The sequence below is a fragment of the Numida meleagris genome, chromosome 4, assembly GCF_002078875.1.
Source record: "Numida meleagris isolate 19003 breed g44 Domestic line chromosome 4, NumMel1.0, whole genome shotgun sequence".
Taxonomy (NCBI): domain Eukaryota; kingdom Metazoa; phylum Chordata; class Aves; order Galliformes; family Numididae; genus Numida; species Numida meleagris.
In genome coordinates this window covers 42,789,760-42,810,110 of record NC_034412.1, presented here as the reverse complement: position 1 = coordinate 42,810,110, position 20,351 = coordinate 42,789,760, and the positions used below count along the sequence as shown (strand labels likewise).

Here is a 20,351-nt window from a genome sequence, read left to right as displayed (position 1 = left end):
TGATTTTTGTGCTAATGTGAATACTGACTGACATGACCCACACTAGACTTCAAACTGCAAATTAGCACAATGCAGCACAAACTTTTTCCATTGCGGACAAACTAGAGCGTATTTTTTTGCAGCAACACAAAGAACTTTATAACTATGCAAATCAGCACCAATAATTGAATTGATATTTTAATAATTACACACTTTTTACATTATGAAAATAAATCATAAATAGTGTAAAAATAATTCTGAAGATCAACTTCTCACAAGCAAGAAACAAAATCCAAAGTACAAAACTAAAGAAAACAAAACAGCATACAACTGAAAAACAACAAGGAGAAATTTTAATAATAAAAACAAAAGCATGCTGTTTGATCAGGTTCAATTAAGTTAGGACCAGAGGCCACAATAAAGTGGTAATTAATAACAAATTAAAATGGGCGATTAAAACCTCGCAATTCTTTATGCAACTCATCAAAAGAGGTCTTGTGACATATTTACAGGGTTAAGACACTCCAAATATTTATAGGACTGATAATATGGTACTGACCTATGTGTTTCCCCCCCAAAGCAGTGTAATCTTTGCCAAATTACTTTTCTTTGTATTTTATCTCCTCTACTGCATTTATGAGACCACTTGCAATACAAAAATAACTGCACATATAGATGAACTTAAAAAAGTAAAAAATACAAATAAAAATATATAATATTTTCCAATGGAAAAAGTCAGATACATACATCTTTGTAACATTTTTAAAGTTGTGTGATATTTTCCCAAACATGTACAATAATATAAGAATATCCACATATATGTTAACAATATGTAAAACATCCTTCCACCAACCCAGCTCTTCATAATACTTCTGAGAAGTGTGCAAGTACCAATAGTATCTGGGAAATTCATACAATTTCCTTTTAAAATAGAAACAAGTAAAACACTCACGGTCCCACGTTAAGTTAAGGCCCCCTGTTTTTCAAAGAAAATTCCATTTCCAAGCAGCACTGATAATTGGATGCATCTTAAAAATAGAACAAAAGTAAAACAACACTCCAACTCCGCTTTTTTTTTAAACATAAACTCCTCTGGTTTCATGGAGTATCTTTCTCAAATTCTGTCAGAAATGATGGTGGCAGGCACTTGTTTTCAACATCATTTAATGACTCCTACCACCATGTAAAATACTTCTGTTACAGAGGATGCAAGAAAACCTTCATTTATACATTACAACAACATTCAGATTCATAAAAGTAAGTTGCAGAAAGGGAAAAAAAGAACAAGTCAGGTGTTAGCCATGATTCTGGTCACTGAAATTGAATATTATTTTGCAGTGACTAAAAATCAGACTTTCTTTTGACCACTACTGTTGCAGATATTAGTGATTTGTATCACTCTTCAGTGTGAAAATTTAGGTCTCTCTTTAGGTAAAATACAGAGATTTGCAAATGAAATTTAAGGTGGTTAAGTAGCAGAGAACAGGAAACTTAAAAGTCGACTACTATGTTTCTTTTAGCATCTTTATCACATTAGAGAGTGCGTATGCAGCTTTTACTGACAGTAGTGAGCAAAGTGTTTTGCCTGATTTAGGCAGCCAGCAAGTGTTTAAAAACCACCTGAAGTTGCTAATATTCCCCTTGTTACTACACAATACCTAGGTCTTTGCGAGGGAAGGATGCGTCGCTCTCCTTGCTCCGGGGCCAGGGAAAGCGAGGCACAGCCAAGTGAAGAACCTTGCATGGCTGAGCCCAGGTGTAAAATTCCAGCTGTGCGGCAGTCAGTGCAACTCTAAACGCTGGCTGGGTCCAGGGTCCTGACACAGCCCCCAGCCTAACACAGAACCCTCCCACAAGGACCACTTGTTTCCATTGGGGTTGCATCACCTTTTCCGTTGGCACAACTGAGTAACAAATGCCCACATGCATGCTTCTACAACTAACTCTTAATGGATCCAAAGCTACCTTTCCACGCTGTACATGAATAATCCCTTTTTAAGCAGAATACTTTATACATGTGCAGGTACACTGATTTGACGATTCTGTAACTCATTCATAATACTTAAATGGTAGACAAAAAGAGAATCTAAACAGCTGGATGAAGAACATCATTCTGCCTTGATACAATACCAGAACGTGACATCAAAATCAGCAATAAATAAAAATATAGATCAAAAATACATTGTATATTTGTTCCATGAATTAAAATTTCATGCTTTATCTCAGTGGAAAAAAAAAAAGTGTCCCAAATATCCTGAAAAAGGTTCCCCATACTAACCTATGGATATGAAGACAAGGACCAATGTCAGACATATTTCATACAGTGCTTAAAAGACTTACTGCTTCTGTAGCGGGACTTCTGCACAATGTGGTTATGATACACTTGAGTAACAGATGCTTACAAAACTTCATATGAAACAAATACTGAAAAGTCTCAAAGAAAAAAGAACTAATCATACCTGAAAAGGTCAGGGGTATAGAAATGGTGTAGACCAACACCACTGTACAACTGAAAAGACTGGTAGAGGAACTACTGCTCCTATCCCAAACTAAGCAAAGCAAATCATTATCTATTTGGAGGAATGCTACTAAAAGATAAAACAACACACAGGTGGTTCAAGCTGCGGCTTTGCCCTGAAAAGAAAAAAGATATACTAGCACCAAAAGCAATTGCTTTTTAGAAAACAAACATGTTGCAAGTCTTCACAGGGTGCTTCTCCTGATGAAATATTAAACTCAACTCCTTTTTTTTTTTTTTTTTTTTAACTGAACACAACTTTTCTAGGTACTATCAGGTTTCATCTCAAGTAAATCTTTCAAGATGCAAATACTTTATGCAAATCTTAGCATCAAATCTATGTAGTTTAACCTGTGAAATTATCTGCTATTCACCGTGGTCTTTTATATGGAATGAACTTTCCATGAAAATGAACAATAGGCTTAAAAAAGTTAAATTACATTATTTGAAAAAAAACAAAACCAAAAAACAACAACCACAAAAACCACAGCAGTATTCCTTAGTCTTACGTGGCAGGAGTTAAAGAAATAAATCATTTTGCTAGACAGAAAAGAAAGTGAGTATAAAGGTGCTTAAGTGTTTCATCAGTGGGGTTTCACTGTCAAGGAGTTTGAGGAGAAATGAGTTTTGACTAACGTTTAGCAGTAGTGTCTATAAAACTTATTTCCTGAATGAAGAAACTGCGAACCAAAGTTCTGCTGGCTTTATTGAGGCATATAGAAGTGGATGCTATCTTGACAGTTTAAAGATATAGATATACAAATTTAAAAAATATCAAAGTGCTAATGACAGCATGCAAACGCATAGCTCTTTCTGTTGCTATTTCTTAAAATAAGTACGTTGTGTTTGTAGACACTCTCAATATGGCATTGGCAAATGATGTCTAGCCAAATAATAAACATCCCACTTTATTTTGCATTTGAATAATCAGAGGGACCTTTTAAAAATAAATAAATCTGATCTTACTGTATGAGTGCCAGTATTTGATATTTTATAAAAACATGCAACTGCTTGTCTTCACATCTATAACATAGGTAGCCCAAACCATGCCAAGTCAGGGCATAGATGTAAGTAAGGAGCTGCTTCTTGTCAGGAGAGCAGCTTGCTCCTCAGTGCTGCTTTTCTGAGACAGTGCTTCTTAAGCAAGCAGAAGCAATCTGGTGAATAAATCAATCACAATTTATACATGATGCTCCTCTTGTCCCCTTTGTGGGAAGTCCCTTGCTCACATTAGTGCTGTAGCACTCTGTTAACATGAATCTATGACATGTGAAGGCTTTTATTATTGTAAATATAATTATTCATATAGATTCATACTTGCATTTCTGAAAATTTAAGCAAATACAAGTATTTTTCCTCGTATATGTGAACATTTGTTTATATTGTACTGTTGGAAAGATGAAATTGAGCCGTAAATATATATATATTATATTATGTATATACACACACACAAGTAGTGTTGGAATTTTGTTATTGTTAGTAAGGTACTATTAGATAGAGGCCACTAAAATAATTTTTTTTTAAAAAAAAATCTGTGAAAGATTCCTACCCCCAAGAAAATCTGTTCTTGTCTCTGATACACAAAGATAGCAATACATTTTTAGCAGAGTGAGAGACAGTATTATAGTGGCTATATATTGATCTGATATTGAAAAGCCATATGAAAAGTGCAACTACAGCAGGTCCCCATCTTCACAACTTAGAAATGACTGAGCAAGGAAAAATGTGTATTCCAAGAGGGCAAGATGCCCACACATGGATGGAGACAGGCTGCCTTCCTTGATTTTAGTTTTGGTCTACATATGAAAGACAATACTCAGAAAAGTAACTAAAAAAGTTTGTGATCATCCTACTATATACTAGAAACTGAAGTGATATAAAAAAGTTTCCATCTGTCAAATATGGCACCATCTCTCAGACTAGTCTCTCCAACTACAGAGCACCATATGAAGACTCAAAATTGGAAAAAAAAAAAACAAAAAAAAAACCTTGAGGCAAAAACTATACAAATGTGCATGAATTAAGTATTTCTAGTAATAAAAAAAGCAGAGAAGGAAAACTTTTCCAATGTACCTCTAGAAACTTCATCACCTGAACAGATGGGGAGAAGTACCACAGCTGGAACAGTGCGGTATGATGACGTGTGCAGCGGTCATCACAGACTTATTTCTCTCCAATGTTTTATGGGTGACAATATCCACTAAGGTCATCACAACAGCAGAAAAAGAACAAGGTGAATAAGTCAGCCTGTGAAACAAAAATAAACTCTTTTCTTGCTTTCTTACATTTAAAGGCTTTAAAGATTGTAAAGAAAAAAAAATTGTTAATACTGAAACAAGAAGAGCGTGTGACTTGAAGCATTTTCTTCAATGCCAACACCACAAATGTTGAATAGATTATTGAAACGTATCCTTCATGGCAACTGTTACAGGAAAACTAACCATAGCTTCCAAAATTCTGCAGAGAAGTTCAGCTAGTTTTATGTAATTTAAATTGCATCACCTGAAAACCACACCACGGTACGCATGGATCTGGTCAGTTCTATTATCCTCCCAGGGAGGATGTTCCGATTCATCCCTGTCTCAAGGATGCTTTTTCGTTCAGCAGTCCCCAAATGCAACAAAACACAGCACAGACTGTGCCAGTCCTGGAGTAAGGCTGAGAAGCTTCTGGTCTCAGGCGATCCCCGCAGCATCTCTGTAACCTTTCCAAACAACCCACAGAGAAGCCTGGTTTCTTCTTCAAACTTCCCTCCTCCTTGATTAAGCACTTGACAGGGCCTATCGCGAATGTCTTCATGACTGTGAGCAGTGCAAGGCAAACCGATGCTGATTGACAGGAGGGACCCACAAGACTGGAGGCCATCCACCTGCAGCCGGAACTGTGTTCCCCAAAAATTCAAGGCCTCTTTCTATCCTCCTCTGCTTTATCTCTTTTTAGCAATAAGCCATGGTGTGACTCCCTTGAGATGACAAAAGGAAACAATTCAGAAGCTGGAATCAAAGGTCACCGTGAGCAGCCATTTAGCACGTGACGTGATCACACAACAAGCAGGTTTGGCACACAAACTCATGCTTTTAGTCTGTAGAAGCAGATGTGGTGGCATGAATCAGTGAAGCGTTTAAGATGGACATGGAAGCTGAGTCAGTAAACTCCAATGGCAGCTGGTACAGTACATTTCATAGCATTTAGCTCTTATTTGGTCACAATTTCTTGTAAACTAGTTCATGGCACTCATTGTCCATGCAGGTCCACAAGCCAAAATATAAGAATTTACAGAAATAATCAGATTTATATTATTGATCGCTGTATAGATATCTCTAGAGAGAGAATCTTTGCAGGTCTGTCCTGCAGTTATACATCATCTAACTGCAGATGTAAGTGAAAAAAGATGTACACATGGACTATTGCAAACAAGAAGAAGCAGCTACATGTAAACATCTCTCAGACTCATAAAATCAAATTTTCCGTTTTCAACTATAAATACAAAAAGTGGAGCACTATATACACAACTTCATGCTCGTAAGGTTAGATTCATCACTGCAGAGACAAAAAGAGACACAGATTGATCAGGTTAGTAAACCAGTATTTCTGATTTCTATTTCAAATACATAGATATGGCAGAATTTTAAGAGTAGCACCAGCAACTCTTCAGCGATAAATGCAGCCAGGATTTCACTTCGGCTTTATTTTTTCTCACGTATTGCTCCACCTACATCTTTACTCTGAATACTCTGTTTTTAAAACTAGCACTGTCTAAGTTAAATCTGCACTAAAAAAATTCTGCCACTAACATTAGTATTAGAATAATATTACTAATTACACCATTATCATTAGTATAAAACATAACAAAACAGGAGAATGTATTCAATGGAAAGGTAAGGCAGAGAAGGACAGGATGCATTGTTCTCCTCAGATTTCCCTGAGCTTTTATAAAGAGTTGGAAGCAGTGGCCACGTACTGAAACTAAAGGATGTGCGACTCTTCATATGAAAACGTTTTAGATTTTCCAGAAATCTAATGCCAGCTATTTCTAAAACACTGCCTCAATGAGATACTACTTCTATATACATTACAACCTCATCATACCAACTGCTATCATGGAGAGGTCTTATTTTGCGTTGCTGCATACATCGAGATGTCTAAGAGGTGCTAAAGTATTGCTCAGTGTGACTGTGACAGGGTTTTCTATGTGCCAAGGACATGCTGCCCTGGGGAGAACAGTTTTACCCATCGTACCTTTTGCCAACAGCCAGGCATTGGTAATCCATCAGGACCCTGTTTCCATGGGAGGAAAAAAATGAAAAGAGCACAGTTAGGTTTGATAGCACAGCTATTCTGTCTGTATCTGTTAGAACAGCTGGAGCAGCTTTGTCTTTTTATTGAACAGGTAGCTACCATTTCCTAACTTCATCTCTCTTGTTCTCAAGGTGAAGGAAAAGCCAAAGGAGAGGTGGTTTGCCCTGTAAATAAATACATGCCTCTCTACCATAAAGATGTGTTTTACTAAATCATTTTTACTGTTATCTATTTGCAAGGACAGCTTAATCACTTTTCCATTGCTGTCAGAGCAACTTAGTATTTTAAAAATAATCTGTCATTCACAACAATCTACAGCTGAATGTACGAGATCAATGAGCAAAAACCATTATCACTTTTATCTGGAGGGTATTGCTTTTTCTGGGCCCCTAGTATAAAATTATTTCAGTGATAAGATGTTGAGACTCAAATTCAGCAAGGATCTGTTCTGTTCACTTTCAGTCTTAGCTTTTGAATGCAGCAAACTCTGAAAGTCTGAACAGTCCTGAATGACACAGCAGAGGAGAACACTAGTGCCAGGGCTGGTGAGTGTCACGCCATTTCTTTTCTGTCACTACCCTACTTTCATACATTTCTACGCACCCACGGAGATCAGAGCCAATTTTTGACCTTGATAACGCAGGTTTTCATGGAACTAATTCCAGCTTACATATGGCTTACCATCAAAGAGTTATATACACAGAACTAGGAGCACATATCACATTAACAGACTATACATGAGCAGCAAAAAGTTCAGGTCTTGACATTTTTTAGAATAAAGAATAATAATGCTGCTTATGTGGATTTGCACACAAAGATAGCGATTAATGAGAATTACTGAATGTGCGTGCACGTAATCTAATGGGAATTGCCTGCTGCCTAAAGGAAGAAACCATGCTGCTTAACTTAGCAGCTTATTATGGTAAGGACCTATAAATGAAATATATTTTCATTCATCACCAAATGTTAGTGAGCCTCCAGATATAAATGATAATAAAGAGACAGAAACATTTTTAAATTACAAAGACATGCTTGATTATCCCCAACAAAATATATGAGATATGGTTACCATTAAGTGGAAGCAAATGAAATGGAGTATGGACTAATCTTAGTGGTCTGTGTATTTAAGATTAAAATTCATTGACCTTAAATTAGAAGAGGTATAGTTGAAAGAAAATTTACTTGATTTAACATTCATCTTAGAGAACCGTGCTTAATCAACAAACAGTATCAGAACATGCAGATCAAATTTCACTGTGAACAATTAATTCTTCCTTGCTTCTTTAGAAAATGTGAATGTAGGACTGTTTTTTTGTTTGTTTAGTTTTTAAATGGAAAATAATTTAAACTTACTTTGCCATTAAATCAGTGTTGCCAGATTGGTACAAGGGAGAGGGTCAACGAGTAGAATTTTAGTATAGGTGGGAACTTGAATTCATGCTAACATAGAGTGGAGGAAGTGTTGTGTGTATTGCAGGAAGGTAAGTTCCAAGGGTGACACCATTAAATTGGAGACATTAAATAACAAAGACAGTGAGGGTTTGGGCAGCAGACTGTTATCCTCTTACAAACTTCAGGTAAGCCTTTCCTTTCCAAATCTATTTAACTACTATTTGACGAACAGACCAGACACCAAGTTATTGCTTGTGTAAGGTCTGAGAGGTCAGGCTCCAGCTTTGCTTACTGGAAACCTATGACTTGATTTTCAGAAATAATATTTTTCTGATTCTTTACATAAAACTCATTTTGGCCAAATCCTGAAAACATGCACCCACAACGACATGGATTTGAAAGGAAGTCCAGGGTGCGGAGTAACTCTCGAATGGGCTAGGGTTTAAAACGGAGCCAGTGCAGACGGAAGTCATCAGACTTGATTAGAAGTGGTGATTGTGCTGGGGTTCTACAAGGACTTGGGTTCAGGGTCAGTAAGGCAGTAGGCATTTTGCGAGGAAAATAGCAAACAATTCTCAGGGAAAATGTAGGAAGGATGCAAACTTATAAATTGCCATGTGATGTGGGAGCAAACTGCTGAGAGTTAGGTCTGAGGTGTCAGCAGGATAGTGTGCTCTATCTTTATGGTTACGATCACCAAAGCAGCTGGTTTGTTCATGCACATGCATGTGTTATGTGAGTAATGTAAAGTCAGCGCAGAAATATATTACTTTACATTGAGAACGGCTGACTACAAACAAAGGAACCGCATGCAGGGTTGGTAGGAAAGAGAAATACTGTACCAATTGGCAAGGGGCATCCAGCCCATCCAGGCCAGGCTGGCCTGGCTCCCCTTTTTCCCCCTTAATTCCACGGAATCCCTGTTTGTAAAGATTAACTTGCAATGTTACTGTCAAGGAAATGCCTTCGGTATTGACTTAGCTGGAGCAAACAAATAACAACAGAGAGGGAAGAGGAGCAAGCTCATGGCAGTGGTGTAGTTTCAACCTGTGGTATCAGGGACTCTGGCCCACACTGAATTTGGTTATTTTTCAACATTCAGCAGAAAATACTGAAAAAAACAACCAAATCTTGCTTGAAGGCCTTAACTCTGGTGCTTTAAACCAAATTAGGAGGTTGAAAAACCAACTCTGCTCCCTAGTTTGTGGATCTTGAGATAATGCTGCATTAACAAGCGCAACAGATGACACATTAGGTGGTGCTTGTTCCTCTCCCCTCATTTCTCATTCCATCAGTCTACAGCAGGATGATCAATTGTCCAATACACAAGTGAGACGTACCAATGGGCAAGGTGCATCTAATCCAGGAGCACCCTGTTCTCCTTTCTCCCCTTTAGGCCCCTTTTTGCCTTTCTTTCCCTTTTCCCCCTGTGGATACAATGGTTTGGATAAAACATGATTCATTCTTTTGGAAAAAAAAAAGAAAGACTGGTTGAAAAGTTTGAGTTTTTCTTTTTAAGCCAATGGAGAGCTGCAAGGACACTTACCACTGTGTTCTGGTTTGGTTGGTGCATTATGTGGAAAAATAAATTATATGATCATAAGGAAGAACTGCAATCAGTTGGTATTAGTTTGTGTTGCTGATATTTCCTATCAGTATCATGAATGTTTTGAATCCTAGAACAGGGCTTGAAATCACTGATCTCCTGAGATAGAGGCGAATCTGCAAATCCCCCTACTCCATAGTCCAAAATTAGAGGTTTCCTATTTGCTCTAAATGACAGTTCTGAAGTGCACATAGATTCATCATCTTCTTCAGAAGATTTGTCACTGGTCAAAAGTAGCTTTGCAAGAGTGGAGGACTTTGGCATAGTTTCTCTGAAACTTCAGAAGGGACAGTACGGTCAGTCTCTGGCAGAATTCTGTCACGGGCTATGATGACACATCAAGGGTAAACTTGGCCTGGTGCATCCTTTGCTGAATTGACCTCCTGCACTCTGACAAGAGTTTGGGAAAAATCCTATTCTTGGTTATGTCCATGGAAACCTGCTGCCTTCACCAAGGGTGCGCTCCTATCACTCTAAATACAGTGGGAACCTTTGTTTCAAACCCTGTTAAAGGAATCAAAGCATCCAAACTGCTTGATGGAGAGGTGCTATGGCAATTTCAAAGAGTTCATAATGCCTTGATACTATAAACTAGTTAGAAGGGATCATTAGAGTTTCTTTATTTAGATAGCCTAATATTTAAATAATCTTCACTTAATGTCTATTTAAATGTTCTCTCAACAGCAGAGAATGTTTCACCTTCTTATTTTACTGTATAAGTCCTTTGATTTTGAACTGAATTTTCTGTTTAAATGTAGAACTTCCAGTGTTTTGATTACTCATGGAATGAGTTGATCCCTTTAATAAAGCTACCTGCAAAAATGACCTCACTTTCAAGCAGTATAAGATGTTTGGAGAGTTCGTTTTCTAATTGATTTCACACCAGTTGATCACAATGGTAAATGAGTTTCAGGCTTGCTCTCAATTTCACAAAAATCAAAAAAGGTTCAGTTAAAAAAAAAAGAAACAAACAAATTGGGCTATGACTGTAAAAAATGGGACAGGAAGGATGAGTGAATCAGGAATATCACAAAGAAATGGGAAAAATAGTCATAGGAAAATTAGTATGACATCGGAGAACCAGCAAGCGAGGTTGTGGCTATTGAGAGGATTTAATTTGTGAGGAAAAGGGTAAAAAAGACAGGGGAATTATGGGGGATGAAGGTAGAAGGAGAAGAAAGGAATGCCCCTTTGGAAAGACAGATGGGTTTTGGTGAAGCATAGTAAACAGACATCTAACTAGTACCACACCAGCACGGAAAGTCTTAATTCATTCACAGACAGAAAAAAGCATTTTTACACAAATGAAAAATAATTAGCTATAACATGTTTAAATAGAGAGGAAAGCACATTATTCATTCAGCATCATAGCATACTTGACATGTTCAAATGAAAAAATATCTTTTCCGTAAACAAAACATATCACACTTGTGACATGATAGGAACGAAGTTCCTTGTTTATCTTTTCTGTGTGCCAAACAGTGTGCCAGAAAAAAGCAGCCCAAACATTACCCTTCTGAACCAAATTGTAAGGCTGTGATATATAAAATCACAAGTTGGCTAAGTTTTCATGTTAAACCTAGAAGCATGGCATTACAGCTCAGAAGCTCAACAGCTTCAGGGTCAAATCTCATGTTTGTGCTCAGCGCAACACAGATATATTTACTGTGAGTTGCTGTAAGCACGGAGCAAGGACATACTTCAAAAATGATTATAAGAACAGATAGTACAGTTTGATTTCTGACTCCTTTATGTCTATAGGACCTCTATTTCATTAAGTTGATTTGTCAGCAGGTGACTAATTATACTTCAAGCTCTGCAGGGCAAACCTGTGATCCTATTTGAAGCAACACAGCAGTTATCCGTGTAGAGAGTAGTCTGAGTTCCTGAGGACTTGACCAGTTTTCCCATGGGCTGAGATCTCCTCAAGTCAACCTCCTTACCAAGGCCTATAGAACTCCATCAGAAATATGGAGCATGAAAAATCATGCAGATGAATAAGAAATAAAAGTAGTTTCCTTCCTGTCCTTCCTCATTGCCTACAGAAACACCAGTTTGTGGCACTTCTGTAAAACAGCTATGGCTGGCAGGCTGGCACGGTCTCCAGTCACAGAATTGTAGGTGTTGGAAGAGACCTCTGGAGACCACCTAGTCCAACCCCCTGCTAAAGCAGGTTTCCTACAGCAGGTCACACAGGAAAGCTTCCAGATGGGTCTTGAATATCTTCAGAGAAAGAGACTCCTCAACCTGTCTGGGCAGCCTGAACCAGTGCTCTGTCACTCTCACCGTAAAGAAGTTCTTCCTTGTGTTCATATGGAACTTCCTATGTTCCAGTTTGTGCCCATTGCCTCTTGTCCTCTTACTGGACACCACTGAAAAGAGCCCTGCTCCATCCAGTTGACATATTTAGGTATTTATAAGCATTGATAAGATCCCCTCTCAGTCTTCTCTTCTTCAGGCTGAACAGTCCGAGGTCTCAGCCTTTCCTCATAAAGGAGATGCTCCAGGCCCTTAATCATCTCTGTGGCCCCACATGCAGAGCTGTGGCAGCACAGGGGGTAAGGGAACAGGATGATGCCTTCCCGGCCATTCTGGTGATACCTCAGTACTCCTCCAACAACCTTTGTATCAAGAGACAGCTGCACTTTGGGGATCAGGGCTCCTTTCCTACCCTACTCACGTAACATCTTTTCTTAAAGGTTTTTCCTTTTTGGCAGTAGGAAAGTTGAATAAGTGGAATTTGAACCACTATTCTCTTTCTAGTGGTTTTCTAAAACCCTTTACTAAGGCAGAATGTAGTACATAAGAAATGATTTTTAGTAAAAAGACTTCTATTCATATAACTTGAAATAATAAAACCAATTGTACAAATATTTTTGTGCTAAGTGCTCCTGGACTATAATTTCATAGAAGTAATGGGAGCTAGATTTTTTCTTCTTTCTTCTTTTTTTTTTTTTTTTTCACAGCCAAGTTAAGCAGACATTATAATGCAAACACTGATGTAGTTTTACTGTCGAACTACTGACAGGCTAAAACAAAAACTATTGGCTTAGTATTTATTCTCAAAACTGAAATAATGAGCTACTCGCCTATCAAGGCATATCTATGAAAAAAACCAAGCGTCACTACTCTCTCAACGGTGTTTTAGTCGTGATATTAATTTTTACATTTCAATTTGAAGTAAGTTACCTAACTAGAAATTTGCTAATCTCAACTTACTTGAAGAGAGTCTTTCTCTACACACGTTTAGCCCTAAATTGCGTTTTATTGAACAAATTTCCATGCCACCGTGTCTGGACAGTGAAAATGACGTCAGGCCTTTTCTGTTACCCACAGTGTCTGATAGGTTTACTAGAAATGTAGTGTAAGAAAGATCTAATTTCAGTCCACAGGCATCACCGAGTGCTTGTCTTAGCTGTAAATAAGCCACTGCCAGAAGTAAAGATTATCACAGTTCCTGTCCTTTGCCACTGGGTATGGGAGAGGTAGTGTGTGCAGACACAGTGCGCTGGGGTCAGCAGTTACACTGAAATACTGCCGAGGCTCAGAGTCTCCTGTATGAAATTGCTACCAAAATTACTCATTTCAGCGATGTCTGCATTAAGAGTTTCAGGCTGACAAGAACTTTCAACAAGTGCAGGATGGATAGAGAAAATGAGCGTAAGAACAAGCTGTGCTTTGGCACACGTTGGTAGTACTCATTCTGTGCATAAATTTTCATGATCTTTCTAACATGGGATTTTGTTCAGTGTCTATTTGCGAGCTGCCTTTTGGCACACAGGGAAAACAAAGAGCAGGTTTAATGGGATGATTTATCGAACAAAGACAGCAGAGCTGACTGGGCCAAGGAACCAAGCAACAGTTAATAACACTGCGGTCACCTTTTCTCCCTTTTCTCCTATTTCACCCTTTTCTCCTCGAGGACCAGGGAAACCCTATAAAAAGAAGGGACAAAGGTAGGTTGACTTCTATTCACATGCAGGTTAAGGTTTTAAATACTCTTGGAAAATGTGCAAAAAACGTGATCTCGCTGCATGCTTTGTATGTACATGTGCTTTTTGCGCTGACATGCATGCACACGAGAGCATGTGAAACAAGTCCATGGTGTTTGGCAGCACCATTTTGCCAGGAAGGGAAAGAAATTAGATCACTCAAATCGGTGCATGCTATGAATTTTTGGAGAAGACTCCTCCAAGTTATGGATGTCCATGGATGAGAGACAAAAGCTTTCAGAAAGTCTTTTTAGCATGCCAAAAAAGGGTCTATAATTTTAAATCCATCACTTGGAAGTTATGGAATAATTGTCTTTAATTAGTGATAAATTTACTTAATCAAGTGTTAGCAACTCCTTGCTCTGCTCCAAGTGAGCCACAGGTTTGATTGCAGCAGTATTTTGACTTCCAAAGGAGCTACTACTCATATTCCTAAGCATTACGTCTGGCAGGGTCTTCAGGCAAGGGCTATACACTGCACAGCCTTGGTTCCCTTTATCATAGGGAAACAGCAAATGCAGCATTTAGTGCACTCTTTGTAGGTACTGCATGCACACTAAATGGAAACAAACATGTTATCACTAAGGTATTTCTCGCAAGAGGCTTACCTACCATTGTGAGGCATTGTTCATACATATTACTTACATCAAGGCCAGGTTCGCCATCTTTGCCCTGTCAAAGAACCACATAAGCTGTTAGTGTCCCTAAGCTTTGATACCCGAGGCCAACTCGATGCCTGGCTCTGCACTCGCTCTCTGCAGTGGCGCAGCTAAGAACGCACACCCAGCACTGCTGTTAGGGAAGGACACGTTGGTCAGTGTTTAACATTTCCAGGAACTGATAACTTGACTGTAAAATGTTGCTGTGGGCTGTAGGCAGGTTCCAGGAGCAGACTAAAAATACATCACAAGGGGAAACAAAAACTGCCCCCCCCCCCTTTTTTTTTTTTTTAAATGAACTCACAAAAAATGACCCTCAAGTAAGCATGCACTGCAAGCTAATCCAGCATTCCACACCGCCTGAAACCATCTCGTCATTGACTCCTGATCCAATTAAATGCATCCAATTAAACCCCAAGCCTGTACTCAACTTAAATGAATTTTGGCCCAAACAGATTAGGCCGGATAGGGTATGGAGGTGCTGCAGGCTCTCAGAGAGGCTGGTTCTGCCTTGTGCAGGACAGTGGCGCAGCTTTTCTTGTGTCAGTGTGCAGATGAGACACCCACATGTGCACACCTGCACATCAGCAAAGTAAACAACTCCTTTCAGGAGGGTTACTCTCATTCAGGCAAAGGAAGTTCTCACTCATATTTTAGGACTGGCCAATACCTTTTACGCATTGGGTTTAACACAGACCATCTCCACCCAGGAATGATCAACAACAAACTTCTTTCTCAAAGTGCTTCTGAGCACAATGCACGGAATTCAAACAAAGCTGATGTCTCTGCAGCGTCAAACAAAATGCAAAGGAGCCTTGCAGCAAGGAAATACGAACATTCCAGGAGCCTCTGCAAGGCTCCTTTGCAGAGCTTTAAACCTGAAGTCCTGCTGGTTTGTCCCCTGGCAGCCCAGACCGCAAGCTGCAGAAACAAGAGCACCTGAATTCCAGTCTCACTTGCTCAATGGCGGGTCTGTTTCTTTACTTTTGCATAACCACAGGCATGAGCAGAAACCTACCTCTGCGACACCAGCCAATGACCTTGCATTGTCAGGAACTATTATCTAGCTTTTCCTTTTCCAACCAGTTGTATTGCTGGGTCAAAAGCAGTCATAAAGCACACAGATTAATCAAGGAGTGTTGAAAAGCACAACAGGTACAAGCTACATGCAACTTACAGGCAAGCCATAGGGTCCTCTGGGTCCAGGGTCACCTACAGTTCCCTTTTCACCCTAAAAAAAGAGATTACAGAATAAACAAACAAAACTATTGTCAGGCTTAAACAGAAACAATGTCTATGAAGTGCTTTCTTTACCCTAAGACTTAGGCACTCCTAAATCTTCAGAGCAAAAATTATCCAAAGCTCTGTTATCTTTGGTAAATGATTTGGGGGTGGAGAGGAAACATGAATTACTTTCCAGGCAAAGTGACTTTCTGTGCTTATGATATTTGTTTTCAAACAACATAATGACTTAAAATACTTTTCAAACTGAATTTGCACTGCACTCAGTAAAAGCTCCAGCACAGCAGCTGAGATGTGGCAAGGTGACAGGCAAAAACAGTATGTCAATCAAAGCTTGCATTTAAGTAGGCAATGCTATTCCCAGTGACATTGCAGGGATTATCCCATATAACAACACTGTACTGTGTTGTTAACTGCTCGATTAGACTCTAGATTAATGATGTAAATACTCTCCTTTATTAAATCAAGGCTTTATTGCTGTGCAGGAAAAACAAGTAGAGAGACTCCTCCAGATGCCACACTAAAATCCATAGAAGAAGCATCTAGAGGGATGCTATGAACATCGTTTTGCAATATGATACAGAGCAAATTTTTCCAAATGAAATGAAGTTTCTAGATGACAGATTTCAGGTTGCCAGTACCAATCATCTGTGCTCTCCAGTAGATCATCAAGACTGATGATTGAGCAAAACCTGCTGAGCTGGTAAGCATTAACCCATGCAAGGATGAGCGCACCCTTGGTATTAATTCATTATTTTACTTAGTATTAATCCATTATTCTTCATTACAAAAAGCACAGGACAACGATGTATATATATGCCTAATTAATAGTGCTGGCACCTGTGCAGCCAGTCCCTTAGCCCAGCTCTAAAAGAACATGGCTAAGTCTAGATTGCATTGATGGGATAATACAAAATAGTAGGCCAGGATAAACTGAGAGTCTGAACCTGTTGCTGAATAATCACAGCAATAAGGAGTTTTTCAGACAAGCTGGCATTTGATTGTTTTAGATACTTCACATTTTTATGGAGATTGATGCTGTCTGTCTGCACTGCAGTCAAGAGAAGTTCAAATGTGTAATGCCCGATCCTTCTTTGTTCTGTAAATCTTCAGCCCATTCTGAGCAGCGCTGAGGCTGGATACCGTGGCAGAGCAATAGGAGTCACTGGGAAGCAACAGCTCATTTACAGAGCAGTAAATCCCCTGCAGCTTTAAAACTTTCTGCTGAGAAGAAACTAATGTGCTGACCTATGTATATAGCAGCTACAAAACTGTTCGACAGATACTTGAAATATGTCAAGACTAGTTAAGTATCTTTTTTTTCCAGTCTCAAACAGCAAAGATGACTGTACAAAGTCCCCACAAGACAGCCTAAGCATATGGTAGACATAAAAATACTGAACGCTTAGCATATCAGTCTAGGGAAATAATCGCATCTGTTATGTAAGAATATATTCAGAGAGCTGTATCTCACAATTTCTGCCTCCAATCCAAAGCACATGCTGAGATGTGTTTGGAATATCAGATGAGGTCCTGAATGCTTATGGATTATATAAGATCGATGAATTGTCACAGGCATGCTGCCCTGAGCAATCACGAGGAAGCCTTTCCTTCAGGGAGCAGACATTTGCGAAGTTCAGCAATGGTTTTAAGATTTTTTTGGGGGGAAGAGAACTCATCAGCACCCAGAGAACAAAACCTGCAGGCTTGCTTCTTCACCTCCTATTTCAGTTTAGTCTCCCGAATCACAGGTGAATATGAGCTATAGATTACATAAATAAGACTGAATAATTGGTGTCTCCTTTACAATCGCTAAAGAGCTTTCATACCGTCATCACAGTGACAAACATTCTAACCAAATTAAATGCATTTTCCTTCCCAGTACAGAACTTGTGTAGTGATGACAGCCTTGCACAGACTATATGTCTAATAGCCAAAAACAAGCTCAAAAATGGGTCTTTGCCATCCAGGCAGGTGTTTCTGATATTAGTTATTTCATTTCTTTTGTCTCCTCCAGGTTCTTATAGACTGACAGGAAGATGGATGCACATTCTGCTTATCAATGCGCTTCAGGTTCGCACGTCCCTTTCACCGGCTGCCGTTCAGGATGTTTGTCTCTGTACCAACATTCCCTATTTTCTCTGAAGGCAATGCCAGTGTGAGATGAACAGGTACAAAGGCAGATTCAGAGGCCACTTACAATCCTTCTTTGCAAAGAATTTCATGCAAAGGGGCTTAGTACAAGCTGTATAAGCACCAAGCAAAATGCCATTTTCAATAGCTTAAAATTTGTTACAGACATTGTTCTAAACTATGTGATATTAATTCATCGAATGTTGCCTATGCAACAACAAAGCCGTGGTTTCTACAGAAGGTATAATTAGGTTTTCGTTTGATTATACTTTACTTCCTTAATTTTTAAGCAGTCATAAATGAACAGTGACCAGCATTTTACAAGTATTCTCTTAAAGTGAGAAGACCTTTCCAAATTTAAAATAATGTGGCTTTAAGAACGTGATTGTTTCACACTCGTGTTCCTTAGTGCCCTTCTAGGCTAATATTGGCCCAAGGTTTTTCTTATCATCGGGGAAACAGGTGACCCTGTCCAGAGGCAGAGTGGTGGCATTGTGGACCATTTTTAATTAAAAGGTGAAATCTGAAATCTGCAGGAAAAACGTGTTCTCATCCTGCTTTCACGTAAGTTAAACAGCTGCAAATACAAGTTATAAGGCTCTATTAAAAATACATGATTTGTTATTTAGATAACACAACATTTATCAACCCCAGGCACCTATTAGGTAAGTATTATATGCACACCTCCTCTTCCCAAACAACACTGAATTATTAAATAGAGGATTACAGCAATAATCATGCTAGTTGTCTGCTTGGAAAAAAAAAGTCCTTCCATCTTCCTTGTGAACTTCCTCCCATTCATTTTGGCCACGCAGAAAATAGTGGGTGTGCGTAGTACTAATGTACTTAGTTTCAGTATTTTTTGCAAATCGGTCCCTCCGTGCAAATTGAATTATTGACCTGATTTACATGTCAGCAGCTCCTGTCTCCTTTCTAACTACTTCTTGTCAACAGCCATGGAAGGCCTAATTCTAGATCCAGCCATATGACTTATCATGACCTTGGAGAATTGTGTAAGGAAGAACGATTTTAGTCATTTTCCGTACACTGGAAAAATAGTTTATATCACAGCACTTTTTTTTTTAATAGAAATTTCAGAGGTAAGCACATCCTTTGCCTCTGAAGACCATAATCTATGAATACAGTATCTCTTATACTTCTTTATGTATATCTCATCTAAGTTATTTTCAGAAATGCAGAATATGACATTCAACCATCTTTCCACAGAGTTGACAGGAAAAAAACTTATGTTTTAGTTGAAAAAAGACTTGAATCTGTAATCCCCTAAGAAAAAAAAGGAAAGACTCAAGCCCTAAGACTAACCATTAATGAGCCTGAGCAGTAACTGCAAGGTACTGTTCCTGCTTTGGAACCATGCTTCACGTCCTGTATTTATTCCCCAGCAAACAGCTCTGTAGAAATGAGCGCTCGAGTCACACATACCTTTGTCAGACGTACTGCTGTTCGAGCTAACTGGACCTGAGCCATATGGCTGGTCCCTAATGCAGCAAGTCTGAAGTGGTTTCAGCACAGCTGTTTTGTTAAACTGAGAAATTCAAAGAGGCATAATTCTGGGCTGGGAACTCCGTGGAGGTTTTAGTTAGTGTAAGGTATCACTTCTGCTTTGTTGTACAAGTTCGCAGTAGTATTGTTAAAGATGACAGGCTCATAGTTAAAGATTAAGAGCCCTACCCTATTCCCATTGGAGGAAATTTACTGTGAATATTTCAAATTAAATAGGAGGGTTCCTATTTTCGGTGCTTGAGAAAAAAAAAAAAAAAGAGGAAAGTTAGATTTATAAAAGTTAGCGTTTTTCAAGTTAAAAAAGTAATGCAAATAGCTGCATAATATTCATTTTTTTGCCTTTGCATATTTATATGCCCAGATCACCCTATCATCCAATTTATACTCTCAAACTATTTATACTAATCAGTGAAATTAAGCAAAATTCTGTCCTGTGTAGCACTGTAAATATGAAACTCCTGTAAGTTCCTTACTGATTAGTAATTACAAAACAGCAGCTCTTCTGAAGTTAATGAGTTACCAAACCAAACATAAATGTGCATGTAACTTGACTGTATGTATGTACAGTTCTGGGTTGATCCTTACACAGATGAGACACCGTTCAGTTTAGTAACATCCAGGCACACTATAGTAGCCATGTGATATTGTGCTATCGTGGCACTGTCTTCATAAAGAAAAGCACACGGAGTGTATACTTACTCTGTCTCCTTTGGGGCCTGCAGGGCCGTGGGGACCAACTGGGCCATCTACACCCTGTGAAGGGAAGCCAAGAGGGTAAGAGAGAGGTCCAGTTCCTTCAAGTCTTTAGCTTTCACAGCTGTGTTCTAGCCAAGAACTAACATGGAATCAGCCATCACCAGATGAAAATGCAGATTTAATTGTGCTGGGACCTGGGCAAACAAATCCGTTTGGCTTTCAAATCTCTACCTATAAGTTCTCATGTTACGAAGTAACCATTTTTTTTTTTCTAGTTGGATTTAACTTTCTCCACGGAAGTCATACAAAGA

The 20,351-nt window shown here is 38.8% G+C and overlaps 1 protein-coding gene across 23 annotated transcripts in view; it reads right to left on the bottom strand.

The window, feature by feature from the left end:
* The window catches only part of COL25A1 (collagen type XXV alpha 1 chain), a 306,400-nt gene continuing 286,364 nt past the window's right edge, over positions 316-20,351 (bottom strand). For 21 of the 23 annotated variants that reach the window (XM_021393551.1, XM_021393563.1, XM_021393550.1 and 18 more), the window contains 7 exons: positions 20,044-20,097; positions 15,623-15,676; positions 14,432-14,458; positions 13,676-13,729; positions 9,529-9,615; positions 6,737-6,775; positions 316-6,037 (listed from right to left, as the gene is read on the bottom strand). In XM_021393551.1, the coding sequence (XP_021249226.1) occupies positions 6,035-6,037; positions 6,737-6,775; positions 9,529-9,615; positions 13,676-13,729; positions 14,432-14,458; positions 15,623-15,676; positions 20,044-20,097 (318 nt within the window). In that variant the 3' untranslated portion in view covers positions 316-6,034. The remainder of the gene's footprint in view (positions 6,038-6,736; positions 6,776-9,528; positions 9,616-13,675; positions 13,730-14,431; positions 14,459-15,622; positions 15,677-20,043; positions 20,098-20,351) is intronic. The other 2 variants (XM_021393558.1, XM_021393561.1) reach the window with 2 other exon arrangements.